The 20,117-nt window shown below is 28.7% G+C and overlaps 1 protein-coding gene across 5 annotated transcripts in view; it reads left to right on the forward strand.

The window, feature by feature from the left end:
- Window positions 1-20,117, forward strand: part of LOC124950647 — a 120,969-nt gene that overhangs the window by 48,255 nt on the left and 52,597 nt on the right. For 4 of the 5 annotated variants that reach the window (XM_047497618.1, XM_047497614.1, XM_047497617.1 and 1 more), the window contains exon 2: window positions 2,842-3,092. In XM_047497618.1, coding sequence (XP_047353574.1) covers window positions 3,009-3,092 — 84 coding nt within the window. In that variant the 5' untranslated portion in view covers window positions 2,842-3,008. The remainder of the gene's footprint in view (window positions 1-2,841; window positions 3,093-20,117) is intronic. The other variant, XM_047497616.1, reaches the window with a different exon arrangement.

Raw genomic sequence — 20,117 nt, forward strand, 5'->3', positions numbered from 1 at the left:
CACTCTCTCCCTCTCTCTCCCTCTCTTTCACAATCTATCTACATATCCATCTATCTATCTATCTATCTATCTTTCTATCTATCTATCTATCTATCTCTGTAGAACCCCCAGAATGCAACCCTCCTCCTTGCGGTTCATGGCCAATGTCCGTTGGAACGCGAAACGGGATACCATCCACGAGATGTCATTCGAACGATCGATCTTCCTTCAAGAGAAACTTACCGTATTGAAGTTAACATAGGAACACAACTTTTTCCTTTGCTCGTCATGATCTATTTTCTTATTAAGAATTTGATATCGATTAGTAAAGCGTGATATCGTAATAAGAAAAATAACGAAGAAATAATAACTAAATAAGTATTAATTGACAAATTAATTAGATTGTAAAATTAATTATCCGATTTATTTATATATATATATATATATATATATATATATATATATATATATATATGTATAGTAGGGATTAAATATATAGAAGGAAAAAAATGTCAAAAATGATGAAAATTTTTAGATAATATATAACAAGATGTTTAATATATTAACCCTTTTAATACTTATGTATTGATTTTCCATGTTTATATATATATATATATATATATAAACTTTTATTATATATATATATATACATTTATTTTTATATATATATATTATATATATGTTTATATATATATATATTATTTTATATATTAATACTATAATTATATATTATATTAATAATATATATATAATTATATCCCTAATATATATATACGTATTATTTAAAAGAAAAAAAATTGTTAATAATGATAAAAATTTGTATCATAGATATTAGAAAGTAAGATGTCTGATATATTAACCTCTTCAATATAATACTTACCTTATATGTATTTGCTTTCCATATTTAATGTAATATATACACGTGTACATCATAACAAGTTCTTTTAGATAAAAAAGAAAGAAATTAAGATAGTCAAAGAATGAACATACATACATTCATACATACATACATACATACATACATACATACATACATACATACATACATACATACATACATACATACATACATACATACATACATACATATATACGTACATACGTACATACATACATACATACATACGTATATACATACATACATACACACTCACACACACACACACATACACACATATATATATATATATATCCCGTAAGCAAACTCTCCTCTCTCTTCTAGTAAAGGTAACTGGAGTTAACCTGCGGTACCTGTTCACGCATTATCTTCCGTTAACTCTCTCGCATACCGTTATCCATTCGTCGTCTCTTTAACTTAAGCCAACTGGAAAAGCTGTTACTCTCGAGACACGGAATTCACGTAGGTCTTGATCTCCCACGATCGACCACGGACAAGACACGACACGACATGACACGACACAACACAACATAACATAAGGCACTCGCTCTGTGACTCTTACATTGACTCTTACTTTCGCTCGTAACGAGCCTGTCGACTCTCTCTCTCTCTCTCTCTCTCTCTCTCTCTCTCTCTCTCTCTCTCTCTCTCTCTCTCTCTCTCTCTCTCTCTCTCTCTCTCTCTCTCTCTCTCTCCATGTATTATAAGATATATTTACTTAAAATGTATCCATACATACTCATGATCTGTTTGACTCTAAATTCTTTCTTATAACTCATTAAAATTTCATTCAATTACTTTTTCTTGTCTCTTCTTCTTTTTTTCTTCTTTTCTCTTTTTCTTTTTTTTTCCTTTTCTTTTTTTCCCTTTTTTCTCCTTAATTCATCATAATCACGTGAATTTTGTATCCGAAAAAGAAGAAAGAGAAAAAAAGATTGCTTTCGAATTTGATTTTATAATATTTTAGAACTTTAATATTGTTTTTTTATTCGACATTTTATTGATTTCATAATAGATTTAATTTTCTTTTTCGCCTTGTTTTTTTTCTTTTTTTTTTTCTTTTTTTTTTTTGTAGGGAAATTTTATCAATAAAAATTCCTTCGAATTTTATTCTACGAAATATTGACTGAAATTCATTTTCGTTTTATCTTTTTTATCGTTGATTCGTTCCCGTTAATTATTATTTCGTTAAAATTCTATTTGCTTTTTTGATTTTTGATTTTTGATTTTGATATTTATTAATTTATTAATTTATATAATTTTGTTTTTTCTTTATTAGAAATTTCATAAAAGAGTTTCTTTCAAATCTCATTTCACTAAATATCGATTGAAATCAATTTCATTTACTTCGGTTTCGTTATTAAATCGTTCGAATTCCAAAGAGCAATTTTTTGATGTTTTTCGAAATTATATGAAAAAAGAAAAAAAAAGAAAAAGAAAAATGAAGTATTAAAAATCAAAAATGAAAAAAATCTTTCCCGTAATATCGTTCGTCCGTGCACATTTTTTGCTTTCGATCGTAGACTAGGAAATAAATTTAGTAGTAAAATATGACAAAAAAACTCTTATGAGTTTTCTTTTATTTTTTTTTTCTCTTTTTTTATTTATCGTAAACCATGGAGTGTCACAATTAATCATCTATAAAAATCCACTGAAAATTTACCATATAACCTGGTCGTCGTATAATTTATGATTGAGAAAGTGGGACCACCATATAGTTTTATTACAATAGCAGTTAATAGAGAGAGAGAGAGAGAGAGAGAGAGAGAGAGAGAGAGAGAGAGAGAGAGAGAGAGAGAGAGAGAGAGACCGTATAAATCCGAGAGAATGGTATTATCACTCGAATTTATAAATTCCCATACATTAATAGAAAGATCAAACGACGATGATATTTTAATGATCTATCGCAGAAATATAAAAACGAACATTATAAATCTGATCTATTCTTTTCATTTTTGTTTCAGAAGATGAAGTGAGAGACAAAAAAGGAGGGTGTTTCCCTTCAGGAATGAAATCCTGACGAGAGAGGAGAAGACGAGAGAGAGAGAGAGAAAGAGAGAGAGAGAGAGAGAGAGAGAGAGAGAGAAAGAGAGAGCAAGAGAGAAAGAGATAGAAAGAGAGATCAGTCGTCATGATGGAACCACCGTTAACCAGCAAGGTTCTGCGTGCTCCCAGCTTAAAAAGAGGTCAGGAGAACGTCAGGATACAGGACAGGGTGAGTAATTGAAAAAAAAAAAAAACGAAGGAAAGAAAGAAAGAAAGATAAAGACAAAAGATAAAGAATGGAAGAGAGGGTTTGAAGGAAGGAGAATGAAAGAAATTGTCGAAAAAAATTGTCATTTTCTCTTTTCATTAAAGTATATAAGAGAGTTTTATAAGTGTGCAAATATAAAAGATTGTGCATACTTGTATATATATACATCATATTATATATACATAATACATACATAGATATATATATATATATATATATATATAAATTCATATGTACATATATGGATACATATATGCATACTTAGCATATTATACATATATGCATAGATATATAGATTCATACATACATATATAGATATATATATGCATACCTAACATATATGCATATATATATCATGGATAGATACATAGGTTTGTATGTACATTCATGCATACATACATACATAGATGGATTAGTCGGTGGAACAAAATTTTCAATGGCAGTATCTCAGTACAACTATACAGATGGACGTATGCACTTAGATACGTCCTTGACCCTTTCCGTATACATTCGCCGAATGCATAAAGAAAAAGATAGATAGATAAAGAGAGAGAGAGAGAGAGAGAGAGAGAGAGAGAGAGAGAGAGAGAGAGAGAGAGAGAGAGAGAGAATAATTTTCTGACCATTGCCAACCATAGTTATGCCGAGTTAAAGTATCTATCTATAGATACATTAAGTAGATCTTTACGTAATCCGTCGTCGATCATTGACGATCCCCCTTGTTGGACGTGGCTTTTTTTTTTTTTTCTTTTTCTCTTTCTATCTATCTGTCTATATATCTATTTATCTTTATCTTTTTTATCGTGTCACACGAAAGAGAACTTAATTAGCAGAACTGTTTAAAATTTATCCCCGTAACTCAGTCGAACAATCGACGAATTCTATTAGAATGCTAAACGAAACGTCGACGAGTTGCATATTCTTTTAACAATTTCTTCTTTCTATTGTATTTTTCTTTTCTTTTTTCTTTTTTTTTTCTTGCATTCTCTTTTCTTCTCTCCTTTGTTGTCCATGATCAAAATGTTTTGCAGGAAAAGAGTTAAAGACGAGTTTCGTAGTTACAAACGCATGGATGGTTTTTCTTTCTTTCTTTTTTTTTTCTTTTTTTTTTTTTTTTATCGTCTCCTGCATTTTAATTAGAGTTCGTTAAAAAAAAAAAAGAAAACGAAAAAATATAAATAAAGGGAAGACCTCTTGTGTTCTTCGCGAAGAATTCCCGCTCGAATTTGTATTATTAATTCTCGATTAAAAAGAATCTTTTATTAATTTTTTCTTTCATTCTCGATTAGAAACAAATCCATTGGTAAAGGAAAAAGAAAAAAGAGAAATGATTTGTTATCGTAAATTATACATTTCTCTGTCTTTCTTTCTCTCTCTGTCCCTCACCCTCGCTTTGTGTCTCTTTCTCTCTGTCTCTCTATATCTCTCTTTCCCTATTTATCGTGAAACGAAACAATTCGTGTTAGAAAAAAAAAAGAAAAAAAAAAAAAAAAAAAAAGAAAACGATGCAGAAAGAAAGAGGACAATTGAAGCGTAGCGGATAACTCGTACGCGTTTTATTATCATGGCGAATACATCAAATAAAAGAAGTCTTGTGTGTGAACAACGCGATAGCAGGTCTCGTTCGTTTTGTTTTGCTTTGTTTATTTTTTGTTTGGTTTTTACTCTTTTTTCTTGTTCTTTTTCTTTTTTTTTTCTCCCTTCTTCTCTCTTTGTCTGTCTGTCTGTCTGTCTGTCTGTCTGTCTGTCTGTCTCTCTCTCTCTCTCTCTCTCTCTCTCTCTCTCTGAGACAAACGGAAGGCCCCTGAGAGACTATCGCAGCAATGTATATGAAATCGTTCAAACTCCATTCGAACGGAAAACTCTCTTCTTTGATAAATCAAAACGTTTTTGTTTCGACGAGGTTTAAATTGAACTACGTGCGTGTCATTTTATCGTTCGTTTAAAAAAAAAAAAAGGAAAAAAAAAAGAAAAGAAAATAAAAGAGAGAAGAAAAGAATAGAAGCAGAGGGGTTCAGGGAAGGGATGATGATGGTGAGATTGATGATGTTTGGTGATGGTTAATTACCAAACAGAATCGCATACGGCTTTGGTGCATAAAGTTAGAAAATTAATTTCCACGATAATTGTGCGACGATATAAAATGCGCGTCAATTTTTTATCTCTCTTTTACGAAATATCGTAGATGTTGTGTTAGTCAGTTAACAGTAATGGTAGTTGGTAAAAAAAAAAAAAGAAAAATCACACATCGACAAAATTTGAATGCGACGGAATTAAGATCAACGTCATCGTATAGTTAAACAAATTATTTCTGTACATACATACATACGTATGTACACAAGTATATGTACATATGCATGCATGGATATATATATATATATGATGCGTACGTATGTATTACGTATATATCTACAAACGAATCTAAAAGTAAATTAGTGTAACTTATCTCAATGAATGTTATCGGGAGAATACGAATAATCGCGTATAATTTGATTAACCTCCGCCAGCTGTCTTGATGATATTGATGTTATAATTTTACATATGAAAAACGACTGAAGGACCATTTTTAATATTGTGATAGTAGGAAAGTATTATAAATTAAAAAAAAAAATAATAAATAAATAAATAAATAAATAAGTAAATAAAAAAGAAATGAAAAGCAGCCTAATCAACGACTTATTATTCGTAAAAAGTACAAATATAAAATTGCACATTTATTATACATACATACGTACTGTACTATCTGCTAAAATCCATGACGAATACGATCGATAAAAACCTTTCATTTATTATCGGTAGAAGGAAAATTGTAATCTGGATAAAAAAAAAAAAAAAAAGAAAAAAAAAGAAAAGAATGAAAGAATGAAAGAAAAAAGAAGAAATAAAAGAGAAAAAAAATGGGGGAACTTTAATTGCACTCGATAAGATGCACTTTTAAATGGCGCCTCCTTGATTGAACGCCCGAAGGATGAATTTAATAATTATAATAATAATGATAATATTAATAATAATAATAATCGTGAAATGGCGCTTGGCCTTGAGATTAGCGAAGCATAGATCGAGGTCATGATTGAAAGTCTTTTCAATAGCGGATTAGATTGTGACGTTTGACAGAGACAACAATGGTCGGACGCAATTTTACATCTATCTGATGCACCGGATGCGTTCTTCATTCGCGACAGTGCAGAAACTTCGTCATTGACGTCACGATGATTCTCTTATTCTTTTCCTTTCCTTTTCTTTTCTTTCCTTCTTTTTTTTTTTTTTTCATTTTTCTAAACTCCCCTCGCCCATTCTCTCACTCTCTCTTTCATTCTCCCCCTCCCTTTTTCTCTATCTTTTTCTCTATCTCTCTCTCTCTCTCTCTCTCTCTTTCTCTCTCTTTCCTTCTTTCATCATTCCGATCATAGATATTTCGCATGTGGGCATTGGATCGCGTTCTCTTCGCACGTTGCACTTTGCATCCTGCATTCCACGTTCGGTCGTCTCTCTCAAAGCTCTTTTCCCTCCTTTTCCCCGTCCCTCTCGCTTTTTGTTTTTTCTTCTTCTTATTCTTCTTTCACCTTCTTCCTCCTCTTCTTCTTCTTCTTCCTCCTCCTCCTCTTCTTCTTCTTCCTCCTCTTTACTTTCCTCTGTCTCCCTTCGAAAAGCGTCCTCCTCGTGTCCTCGACGGGATCGGATTACGTCTACGCGAGCCGCGCGACGTATGCGGATGCAGATATGCGGCTGCACCTCCTCTCTCGTCACGTGCAAGATGCCTTCCACCTACGTATCGAGGACGCCGCCTCATATTTCCACGTTATTGTCTGTCTCTTTTTTATTTTTCTTTTTATTTTCATTCCTTTTCTTTTTGATTTTCTTTCGGCGATAACGTAACATGTCAATTTTTTTATTATGTTATATTCTCGATGAAATCGATAAAATTTATTTTGCATATATATATATATATATATATATATATATTCACACACGTATACATGTATTTTATTTTTATACTCGTATATTTGATGTAAATGTACATATAGATATATATTTATTTATTTATTTATTTATTTATTTATTTATTTATTTATTTATTTATTTATTTATTTATTTGTGTCTGTATATATACATGTGGTATGTATGTATAGATGGGTCAAAAAAAGTCAACAAGTCGCAACATAAACGATAATCGAGAATCCTTACTTACCGACATATTCATCACGTAATAGACATTGTCTACAAGCGTCCTCTATTCATTCGGATCGTAATCAACGTATCAATTCGTCATATCGATAAAACAGTTTCACGTTTAATTCAAATATCTTGAATATAAAATAATTGTGATAGACATTGAAAGGATAATTGTTAGATGATTTCATTCATATTCCTATCGGAAGCAATTGATTTTTCCATATACGACGAGCATTAAATGATGCTGTAATATAAATAAACGATTGTTAACGTTACGGCAATTATATTATTATTTTTTTTTTTTTTCTTTTTTTTAAATACAGAGTTTCTCTTTAAAAAAATTACTGTCTTTTTCAGAAATGTCGCAATGCCGAATCGTACTGAACATTGTAATAAACGCTTTGTAATGTACGTAATTTTAGCGGGATATGCGTTAGATTAGGATAAGCAGGTTATTTCAATGTAATATTAAATAACTACTTTAAGTAATGGATCGAGCTACTCGAATTCTATCTACATTTCTTTTGATTTGTTATTTTTTTTATTTTCTCCCTCTTTTAATTTAAAGATACTTATTTGCAAAGCGTCATCATCTGTCGAATAAGCAATTGTGTGTAAATTAACGCGTGGGAAGTTGCCTCGCATCTCAATAGTTAAGAAGGACGAATTTTAGAGACGACGCCTGCTTTTCTTTTCTTTTTTTTTTTTTTATTTTTTGTTTTATTTCTTTTTTTATTATTCTTTTTCTTTTATTATTCTTTTTCTTTTCTTTTCTTTTTTTTTTTACGATTAATTCCAATGATATATCAGGGTCGGAATTTCAATTGGCAATCCCGACTTATTACTTTAATGGGATATCTGATTTGACCTACTTTCGTGCACGTCATCTTTTCTCTCATACAATTAATATGATCTATTGGCAATAGATCGAAGAAATATTTCGAAATTGATCGAAAAGATTGAAAAGAGATTAAGTACTTATGTTTTATAATTTAAATTCGACTTAAAGATTTCAATTACTTAACAAAGATTTTTCATCAAACATTTATATCGAAAAAAAAAAAAAAAAAAAAAAAAAAAAAATTAAAGTTATGCGATTAAATTACGAGATCTATCTCGTGAACCAATAATAATCGTGAATATATGTACGTGTTCGATAATTATGATAATGGACTAAATAAAAGAAAAAAAGAAAAGATTTATTTTATGATTTATCTCGTTCTATACAATTATTTGTGTTTTAATAATTTACGAAGAACTTAGGAACAAAAAGAAAGAAAAGAATTAAAAAATGTACTATTCTAAAGCACTTTGCAAAGTTGCTCGATAAACATTATTCTGTTTTTGTTTATTTTAATAATGGACTAAGCCATTTACTTTTCATTATACTTTTCTTTTTTTATTTTTTTTTTTTTTTTTTTTTTTTTTTTTTTTTTTTATTTTTGTTGGAAAAATTTTCCTCTCCATTCAAGTATCCGATTACTTAGAAAGGAAAAATATAAGGATATAATGAATTTATTATCGTACATTTCATTTCAATTTTCCATGAATATTTTCATACTTTCGGAAACATCATAGAAAGAAAAAAAATATCATTATAGAAGAAGAAGAAGAAGAACATACTAATATTATTCTATATTATGTTAACGTTATTATAATTATAAAATATAAGTGAATACTATCGTTTGTAATATCTTTTTTTTTTTTTTTTTTTCCTTCAATAAAATTGAAATACTTTTTCTTACAAGTCATGTTTAAGATATTCGAATAATTTCTTATAAAATATTCCAAATCGTGTATGAGTTATCAAATGAAGAATAAAGAGTAATAAATAAATAAATAAATAAATAATAAAAAAAAAATTAAAACCATATATTTTTACATGATACTCGTAAAACGTGTTTAGTATATATAAAACATTATATATAAACATAATATACAAACAAGATATATAAAACATTTTCATTCGTTGCAACGATATTTCTTCGACGTATGAAAGTAAAGATATTAAATGATTTTCTTGTTTTTTTTTTTTCCTCATTAAAAATGAAACATTTTATGATTTAGATATGTATAAAGATTTACATTCTAACAGTAACTGAGTAGGTACTTGAAGAAAATATTTTCTAACGTAATGCCGGAAGAGAAAAAAGGAAATAAAAAGAAAAATATGTTTTAATACTCGCAAATGTCTGAATATCTTAATCTCGAAAAAATAAATAAATAAATATATATATATACACACACACACACATACACACACGCACATCATATATGACTTCAGTATACGATTTGATAATAATCCATTGTAATTATTACACGATACACGTGTGTACGTATGTAAGTTCGATAAGTTATTGAGAGGATCGCGGAAGAAAAGTAACGGAAGTGATGAAGAAAAAGCATGAGATGAATAAATAAAAAATAAAAAAAAAACAGAGAGAGAGAGAGAGAGAGAGAGAGAGAGAGAGAGAGAGAGAGAGAGAGAGAGAGAGAGAGAAGAAGAATCATTGGTACAATCATCGGAGTCACTGCAATCAAGGCTTGCGATCAAAGTACTGAGAGATGCATCCACCAGGTGCATCTCTCTTTTACCGAGTAGTAGGTAGGTAGGTAGGTGCAAGTGCGTTGACCGGTATCGGCACACTTGCCGTTTGCCTGACCCACGGATGCTTTTACTTTTTATCGAATCGGCCAATGCCATTGCGACTTTGGCAAGGTGGACAACTGAGTTTTCTTTTCTTTCTTTTCTTTTTCTTTTTTTCTCAATTTATTTATTTATTATTTTTTTTTTTTTTTTTTTTTTTTTTTTTTTTTTTAACGAGTGAACTTCCTCGTCGTTAATGCATTATTGCATTACGTACTTCTTAATGTACGCAATGCAACATGTATGGATTCTATGGAAAAGACAGAGAAAAAGAGAGAGAGAGGGAAAGAAAGAGAGAGAGAGAGAGAGAGAGAGAGAGAGAGAGATAGAAAGATGTTCATTCGCTTGCACGTGTAACGGTACGACAACATCAATGATTGTTTCGAGTCGATGGTCGACCTCTGGCCGGACACGTTATAAGAGTGCAGATGTCTCGATCGATCATCAGAGCTCTAAGACTCTCTCTTTATGGCATGTGCCTCCTACCGATCGTTTGTCTGATGAACACCCGTTACAATGATGCTAATTCGTATGGAGATTTTATAGATAAACGAAAGAAAGAAATGATATCCTCCTTTTCGATTTCTTCTTCCTGTTTTTTTTTTTTTCTTTTTTTTTTTCTTTTTTTAATTATTTATTATTATTATTATTATTTCATTATTGCCATTATCGTTATGATTATTATATTTATTAATTATCATTATTCGTTAGTTCCAAGGTTTATATCTTTCATCATTAATTTACACCGATTCGATTTATTATAGGATCTAAAATTGATTCATATTATTTCCTTTATTTCTTATTAATTTATCTTTTCTTTTTTATTTATTTATTTATTTATTTTTTTGTTATTGTACTTTTTTTTTTTTTTTTTCTTTTTTTTTTCTTGTTAGCTCTCATAACTCACGTCAAGCATTAATCTCGTTAACTTTATTAATTTCTTTTAATCTATTTAATCATTCATTAAATTGTCATTTATCGTAATCACTTTGTCAATGATTAATTTATCTGTTATCTTATTTATTTATCTATTTATTTATTTATTTACCTTATATAATTTTTTTTTTTTCTTTAATCTTTGTCATTATTACGTATTAATTATTCGATAAAAAAGAAGAATTTCGATTCGCGAGTCTTGATTTTTCTCCTTTTCTTTTACTTTTGAATATCTTCTGATATGAATAACGATTTAATCTAAAAGAAAGGAAGTTATTAAACACGATATATATTCGTAAAGTGTTGGACGGAAAAAAAAAAAGAAAAAAATAATAATTCGGTGTATTGATTCAAGTAGAAAGATTAACTCCCGAGTGGACAGTACGAGCTTAAATAAACCTTTTAGCGATTATTACATAGTCGTTCAGTATTCGATCGGCCACACCTATCTCTGCGCACGCCACGTTTTCAAGTCCATTTTAATCTTTATCTTTTTTTTTTTTTCATTCGTTCTTTTCTTTTTTCTTTTCCTTCTTCTTCTTCTTCTTCCTTTTTCTTTCTTTTTTTTTTTTTTTTTTTTTTTTCTTCCTTTTCTTCTTTCATTAACCTCTCGCTGTTGGGGTCCGAGTTAATAGAACTGCACCTTAACACGCGACACGATATCTTTTAGCTTGGTGATACTGTATATAAATATCTATATATGTATTCATACATGCTATTTATTTATTTATTTATGCGTTTTCTCAACAGTAAAGAGTTCTTTATGATCGAGTTAAGAAACGAGAAATATAACAGATGATCGTTTCCGAAATTATTTGAGATGTAATATAATTTTTACGGATCTTCGTTTCATATTAAAAAATTAAATTTTTCTATGTGCATGCGTATGGTTTGTGTATTTATTCTATAAATTAAATCGTCCAATGTATGAGTTTAACACTTAAGTTCTAATTAAAAACTAATGGATATTTTAAAGATCGATAAATTCGTAAGAAAAAATGTTGCATATGTAACGATGAATAATAATACAAAAAGAAAAAAAGAAAAATGTTTCTCGCTGCGATAGACTTAGCCTACACTAAATAAATACACTACAACACTACAATAAATAAATATATAATATTAAAATTTTTGTCAAATCAAAAAGAAATAATTATTTGTATAAATATATAATAGATATTGCAAATTATAATATGTATCATTTATTGTCCAATTACTGAATCTTTATTTACGCTCGAAGAAAGTAACAAATACAATCGTAAAAATAAAATCAATTCTTTTTTATTTCTTCTTTTTTTTTTTGTTTTCTTTTATTTATTTATTTATTTAGTTTTTTTTTTTTTATTTTTTTTATTTTTTTTTTTTTTTTTTTTGTTTACAATAGGTACATAATGTTTGTACGACGTTATAACATATGCGTGACCATTTCAAGCGTGACACGAAATAGACGAAAGAAATGTCGAGGCGCGTGCGTGCATTCGTAACGCAAATTAATTGTGAACGGGTGAATGCACCGTTACGAGCACCTTCCGTGATGCGTTATGGCAATTTCGTTGAATTCTCATAGAGCGACTCGGCACATCTAATACCGGAAGATGATGATGCCGTCCTTTGCTCTAACGGATCTATGAACTCCTGACGATGGGTGGATCGATGTCTCGAACTAATTAAACGATCTCTCAGATAGATCCTACTTTTATAACTATCTCTATTCTCTCTCTCTCTCTCTCTCTCTCTCTCTCTCTCTCTCTCTCTCTCTCTCGCTCTCTCTTTCTCTCTTTATGTCTATGTATCTCTCTGTCTCTCTTTCTGTCTGTAAATCGTTCCGAACCATGAATTAAATTATTCATTGATCCGTGAATAATTAAACGTGAACAAAGCGAAACAATTCTGTTCGTGTTACGTGAATAAATTAAAGCATTGACTTTTGTTTCTATGATCAAAATGATTTGTAAAGTATTATTACTGTGTATTTAAAAGGACGCATGGAAAGAAAGAAGAAGAAGAAAAAAAAAGAGAGAGAGAGAGAGAAAAATCGATTTTAATTTGTCCTCGTTGTCATATCGTATTGTTGTTAATGAATTTCATAACTTAAACATTTTTAACTGAATAAAAAATATCGCATATATTTATAATTCGTGCGTGTACGAATGATTAACTTACTACGAAAAAAAAAAAAAAAGAAAAGAAAACAAAAAATGAGAAAGAAAGAAAGAAAGAAAGAAAGAAAGATTGATTGATTAATTGATTGATTGATCGACTAATTGATTAAAATCGATTTTAATTTATACAAAATTATTTTAAGTTCGAATTACAAGAATATAATCTGTCAATAGGTCAAATCCCAAAGGGATGAAGGGAGGGAGGAGAGTAAACGATGAATTTGTTTGATCAATTTTACGTACTTTATTTGAAGATTTAATAAATATCATTTTTCTTATACATTTGACAAATTAAAACAATACTTTTTAATAAGATTAAAGCGTATGACGACGACGGAAGATACTTCTTTCTAAAAAATGATAACTAAATATTAATTGAATATTAGATAATATATCTAAGTATTAAATTTTCTTAAGATTTATTTTCAATAATGAAAGTATTTTAAAAACGTAAAACAGTTTCCGTATTAAATTTTCTTAAGATTTATTTTCAATAGTCAAAGTTATTTAAATACGTGAAACAGTTTCCTTTCGTTAGACGTATAAAAGTATTTTTTTTTTTTTTAAGTATTTGTACTTATTAAATTTTGTTACATCAATTTTTTTTTTTTTTTTTTTTTTTTTTTTTTTTTAGGACGTCAATGAAATGAAACGTTTTATGATCCTCATAATAAAAAGTAAGGATAATGCTCGATCGATACTGCAGTTTGGCCGCACCTTATCTTTCTCTCTCTCTTTCTCTCTCTATTTCCCCCCCCCCCCTTTTTCTTTTCTTTTTTTCTTTTTCTTCCCTCTCTTTTCATTTATTTTCTTTTCTTTCTGCGTCATAATGCCTTTAGGGATGAATCGCGTCGACGCTGCTGTTTGGTATCGTTAGTTGTGACGTGCGATAAATGGCGATATGAGTTTAGCCTCGACAATTATGTATCGAGTGACAGAATGCGTCAAACCATCGTCACGCCTACCGCGAGTTATCGAAGAAGTGAGAAAAAGAAAAAAACAAAAAGATAATAATCGAATCTCTCTTTTTCGATGAGTTTGATTTTTGATTTTATTTATTTTTTTCATTTTTATTTATATATTTATTTATTTATTATTATTATTATTATTTTTTTTTTTTTCTAAATAAAATTCAATTTGTATGTGAAAGAAAGTTTATCTAACGATCGGTACGATTATTATTAAAATGAGATATAAGTTATAATATTCGTATATTATAATATTTTCTATTATAAATAATATATTTTTTCATTGACGAACATTGTTTTTAGAATTTTCGTTTTCTTTTTTCTTAATACAATTCAGTTTGCATTTGCATTTGCCCGATGATCGAGTCGATTATTATAAAAGTGATCTATAAGATGTATAGATTTATATATTATATTATTATGTATAGATTTATATTTTATATCATAAATTATATTTCATAATTATATATATATATATACATATATATATATATATTATATTATATTATATTATATTATATTATATTATATTTATATATTTTAAATTAGTTCGTGTGATTTATTATATAAATACATACAACGTTAAATTCGACTTAGATTATCTTTATAATATTATTGGGATAAAAATCGATGAAAAAAATAAGAATAAATTAATTGCAATATTTTTATTTATTTATTTATTTATTTTTATTTATTTTCATCATTTATATGCGAGAACATGATGACGCACGAGTAGTAGACGAGCTGCATTTAATGGAGCGGAGTCATCGAAACGTTCGCGTTAAAATTTGCTCCTCGTCGACAGATTTTTCACACGAATTTTTTTTTTTTTTTTTTTTTTCGACGTCGAAAGCTCTCGTAAGCCTTTAAAAGAGCCAACGAGATAATTTATATCACGACTATCTTGACGGAAATATCAGAGTTAATTGCCACTAGATATACATACATACATGTGCACCTATATGCCAAAAGTTTCACTTTCGTACGATTAAAAAAGCTACTTTATCGCTTTTTTGGATCTTTTCTTTTCTTTTCTTTTCGTTTCTTTTTTTCCCTTTTTTCTTCGTTTGATTTTTTTTTTTTTTTTTTTTTTTTTTTTTGTCGACATAACTTCTTCCCAGATCGATTTAAAATCCGCGAAGCGTGTAACTTAACTCGGGTAAAAGTAACGTGTGCTTGTTCTTCTCACTTAAAAAAATAAAAAAAATAAAAAAAATAAAAAAACCTTTTACTATCATGATTTACGACGTAAATAGAACGAGGAATCGCGAGAATTGAATTTAAATCGATCGTTACGATCGTATTACATTTTAAACGAATGTAAATCCTAGTAATTTTCGTTGCTTAGTTAATTAGCAGATAAAACCGATCATTAAAATTAACGGCTAATCGATCAAAGATATATATTGGTCAAGGATCAACAATTAATTTATAAACTATTACGTTTTAAGGATATGTCAGTGAATTTAATATAAAAGAAAAAAAAAAAAAGGATAAAAAGAAAAAGAAAATAAAAATCCAAAGGTCGTCATCGTCATCATCATCATCATCATCATTATGAGCATGTTGATTCAGAATGATCCTTACGATTGAGAAAGTCTAAGAGAAGAAAGAGACAGGGAGAAACTATTACGCCTCCGAGAATCGATAGTCTCGATGGATTCTTTCCTCGAACAAAATCGACGACGCAGCGTTTGCTCAAATCGTGGGCTGTCTGCGATTTAGTATTCTCCGACCTTAAAGATCGGGGACGAGTGTCTCACCAAAGTTCCCACGTAATTTTCATCAGAATTTCTACGATCCAGAAACTTCGTAAACTTTTCAGATTTATCCGTGAATATTAATACATTATTTAATTGATTTTCTCTATGTTTATTAATAATAAATAATAAATAATAATAATATTAATAATGTATTATATAATAAATTTAAGTATAACATAATAATAAAATAAAGGATAAATATAAGTTTGAATGGTTTTTTTTTTTTTTTTTTTTTTTTTTTAATGAAAAAAGTAGAGCAATTTTTTATGATTTCTTTATTTCTTCTTCTTCTTGCGTGTTTATTTATTTTATTAAGAAAAATATCATAATAAGTGTGTACTTCGAGGAATATTTTCAAAAAAATAAATAAATAAATAAATAAAATACAAGAATAAATAAACAAAAATAAAAGATTAGAACAATCCATTATTTTATTGGAGTTACCAATGTCAAAGAAAATGCAGTATAATTTTGTTAACTACATTAGCGATGCCAATATCTTCTCCGATTATTATCAAAAATGAAAAAGAAGAAATATAGGTAGCCCTCAAAATATATTAAAAAAAATAAAGAAACAAACAAATAAATAAATAAATAAATTAGTCAATCACTTTCAAAAAAAGAAAAACGGAATTTTAATATTTTCATTTAATAACAAAACTATAAGAGATTGAATTTTCTCGTGAGATTTTCGATAAAACAATTTCAATAAGTTTTTAATGATTTCCAAAAAAAAAAAAAGAAAAAAAAAGAAAAAAAAAAAAACTATTACTCTTAAAAAAGAATTTCTCCATTAGAATAATTATATGAGAAATTATATGAGAAATAATCGTGGCCAAATTTTATTCTAATAATCAGTCTCCGTAGTTTTTGAAAATATCAATGGCCACCGATTTGAAAAACATAATTTCGGGAAAGCATCGTTTAAAGTTTAAGATACGTGTATAATAAAACGTCGAATTTGATAGGGTCGATATAAAAAGGCACGTATCTTTGTCAATTTTTAGAATTTTCTCTGATAGAAATTTTTTGAGAATAAATTTTAAAGGGATAATATTATCGAGTAAAAATATTTTTGAAAGATTGTTTTTTATTTTTTATTTTTGTTTTTTTGTTTATTGAACTTTCTAGATGTATGTAATTCTTTAAATAAACGCAGAAAAAGAGAGAGAGAGAGAGAGAGAGAGAGAGAGACAGAGAGAAAGAGAAAGAAAGAGAGAAAATGATACAAATACTTTCTTTCAGTCTAATTATTATATAAACCGTTTATAGTTTTTACTTCGCGTTTTTTTTTATTAATTTATTAATTTACTTATCTATATTTAGTTCAAACTTATGTCGAGATTACAAATGCTATTAAAACGTATTTCTATGGAACAAAGTATGTTATTACATTCTATTCGATGCTATAATAATATTCATCAATAATTGCTTCCTGATAATGTTAATTATTTAAATCTATGTACTATATATATATATATATATATATATATATATATATATACACTATGTATGTATGTATGTATGTATGTATGTATGTAATATGTATATATGGATATATAGAACTGATCGTCAGTCGTAACAAAATAACGTAACGTTCATTACATTATTGCATGAAGTAATCATCTCGATCTTGGATCAGATAACATCAACCATAGTCGTCGCACTTGATTCAAGTGAAATTCTAACGGACTCGTTCAGTACAAAAAGAACGTTCAAACGTGTTTTTCTTGATCGACGAGCTAAAACGTCTTCCATTTCTTCTATATTATCGAAAATAAATCGAAATATCTTATTATGAAACATATTAAAAATGAAAGATGACAAAATCAAAGTGATAAAAGATCAACGAATAAATATGTAAATAAAAAAGAAGAATAATGAATAATGAAATCTTTGGCGAAGAAGAAAGAAAAAACCTACGAAGCATTAATCTCCAAAATGTTTCTTCCAAAAAAAAAAAAAGTAAAAAAAGTAAAAGTAAAAGTAAAAGAAGAAATAAAAAATAAAAAAGAAATAACAAAATCCTAATGTTGCGGCACGAAAATCAAGACGAAAAACATTTATGTATTTACATTTTCAAAATTTTAATTAAGAATAAAAAATAAAAAAAGATAATAAAGCATAGTGAATGGGAGAGAGGGGGAAGAGGGGATTGAGAGAGAGAGAGCGAGAGAGAGAGAGAGAGAGAGAGAGAGAGAGAGAGAATATTAATAGAAAAAAAAAAAAAAAAGAAAAAAGAAAAAAACAAATAAAAAATAAAACAAAAGAATAAAAATCTATATCATCCATATTAAAAGTGTACAAGCGTGTGTAATATAAATAGTAAGGTAAGAGAAAAGAATATATATAGTATGTATATATTGTATACAAGACGGAAGAGTATTGTCGTTGGTGGTGGGGATAGATTAAGTGGGTAGGGAGGGGAGACTCGAGATATTCGGATAGGTGGTAGTAGGAGGACAAACGGTTTAGTAGAGAGTCGGACGTCCGCCGTGGTACGTCGTTTCTGCTTTGTCTCTCGTGTTTCTTCTTTTTTTTTTATCTCTCACACTCTTTCTCTACACACATATACACATTCTCTCTCTCTCTCTCTCTCTCTCTCTCTCTCTCTCTTTTTCTCTTTCTATAATTTCTTATTAATTTTCAATTACATACGAATCGTTTCCGTTCGCTCGCATACATATACGAACGTTATCCGTCATCCACTCATTATTGCACGTAAAGAAGAAAAGGATCGAATTTTTGGACCAATTTATCTGCGTGTGCGTGTGCATTCTGCGTGCATTTACGTCGTGTCGCGTCGTCGAAGATGTGAAAAAATAAAAATAAAAAAAAAAGAAAGAAAGAAAGAAAAGGAAGAACAAAACTCGAATTTATTTTTCAATTCTATGTGAACTATAGAAGTGATATTATTCTTTTCCAGGGATGGTGGAAAAGGGTGGGAAAGAAAGAAATAAATAAATAAATAAAAAGAAAAATGAATTAAAAATACGAAAAACGAACAATAAAAAAGAAGATAAACTATCGTGGAGAAACATGAAAGAATTTGATTTAACGTTAAACGGTAGCATTAACGTAAAAGAAATGATAATATTGTCTTTAGAGATTAAAGATTAGAGATTAGAGATTAGGGTATAGTAGTTCTCTTCTTAATGACTCTTATTCGTGAATAAATAGATGTGTGTAAAACGATCGATTGATCGTTTCCAGAGGTCAACGACTTTTTGCGAAGACGATGAAGAGAACGACGATAGGTAACAATTAATTAATAGTCGATAAGACTATTTATTTTTTTTTGTCGAACTCTAACGATACAAAACAATAATTAACATTTACTACGTTATTTCTTTATACGTAGATAACGTCGTCGTAAAAGACGACATTGTAACGCGTACGAGAAATACACAGTTTGCGTGATCAAGGTGTTGTGTGAATTTTTGATCAACTCTATGAATGTATCTGTGCCCTATGTATGTATATATATATATATATATATAATATATACATAGATAGTACGTATAGTTTTCCTTCTCCGTCGTTGTCATTGTTAGTATCGTAGTCCGTTGTCAGACATAGTCGTATCTCTTCTTCTTCTTCATTTCTTTTCTCATACACACAGACAAAACTATTCAGTCATTTAAGATGCAGGATGCACAAGAGCGAGAATGGCGTAAGGCGTCGCATTTAAAATCATCCTATCTCGTGGAAATGGAAAGAAAGGGAAGAATTTAAAATTTATTTATATATTTTGTTCGTTAGAATTTTTATTTTCTTTCTTTCTTTTTTTTTTTTTTTTATCCTTTTTCTATTTTTGCTTTTCTATTTTTATCTTTTTTCTATATCTTCTCTTTCTTTTTTCTTTTTTTTTTTTTTTTTCGAAATCGTTCGTATCCAACATTTTCGAAATCGTTCGTATCCAACATTGATTAACATCCTTCGTTTCTTTCATCTTTCGTTTAGTTGTAAATTTTTATTTTTTTATTTTTTTTTTTCCAAGTCAAATTTAACGATCGTACAGAAATTACGCGTACGTAACGATTTTATTATTTTTATTATCATTAATTATCATGTCGCAAGAAGATTCGTTAATTGAATCTTTGTAAATCAATAATGTTCACGTATAAATAGTTTCTATGATGCGATTAATAAATCCTATTTTGCTTTAAAGAATATTACAAAATGTTTTAAGATCGAATCGTAAAAGGAAGAAAACACGCACGCAATCGCGTATTATACATTTACACACATACATACATACACATATACTCATATGTATATATACATCACATATAAATGGGCGTATATGCGCGAGCAAGAAAAACACGACGACCATA

The sequence above is a fragment of the Vespa velutina genome, chromosome 7 (genome assembly GCF_912470025.1).
Source record: "Vespa velutina chromosome 7, iVesVel2.1, whole genome shotgun sequence".
NCBI classification, from domain to species: Eukaryota; Metazoa; Arthropoda; class Insecta; order Hymenoptera; family Vespidae; genus Vespa; species Vespa velutina.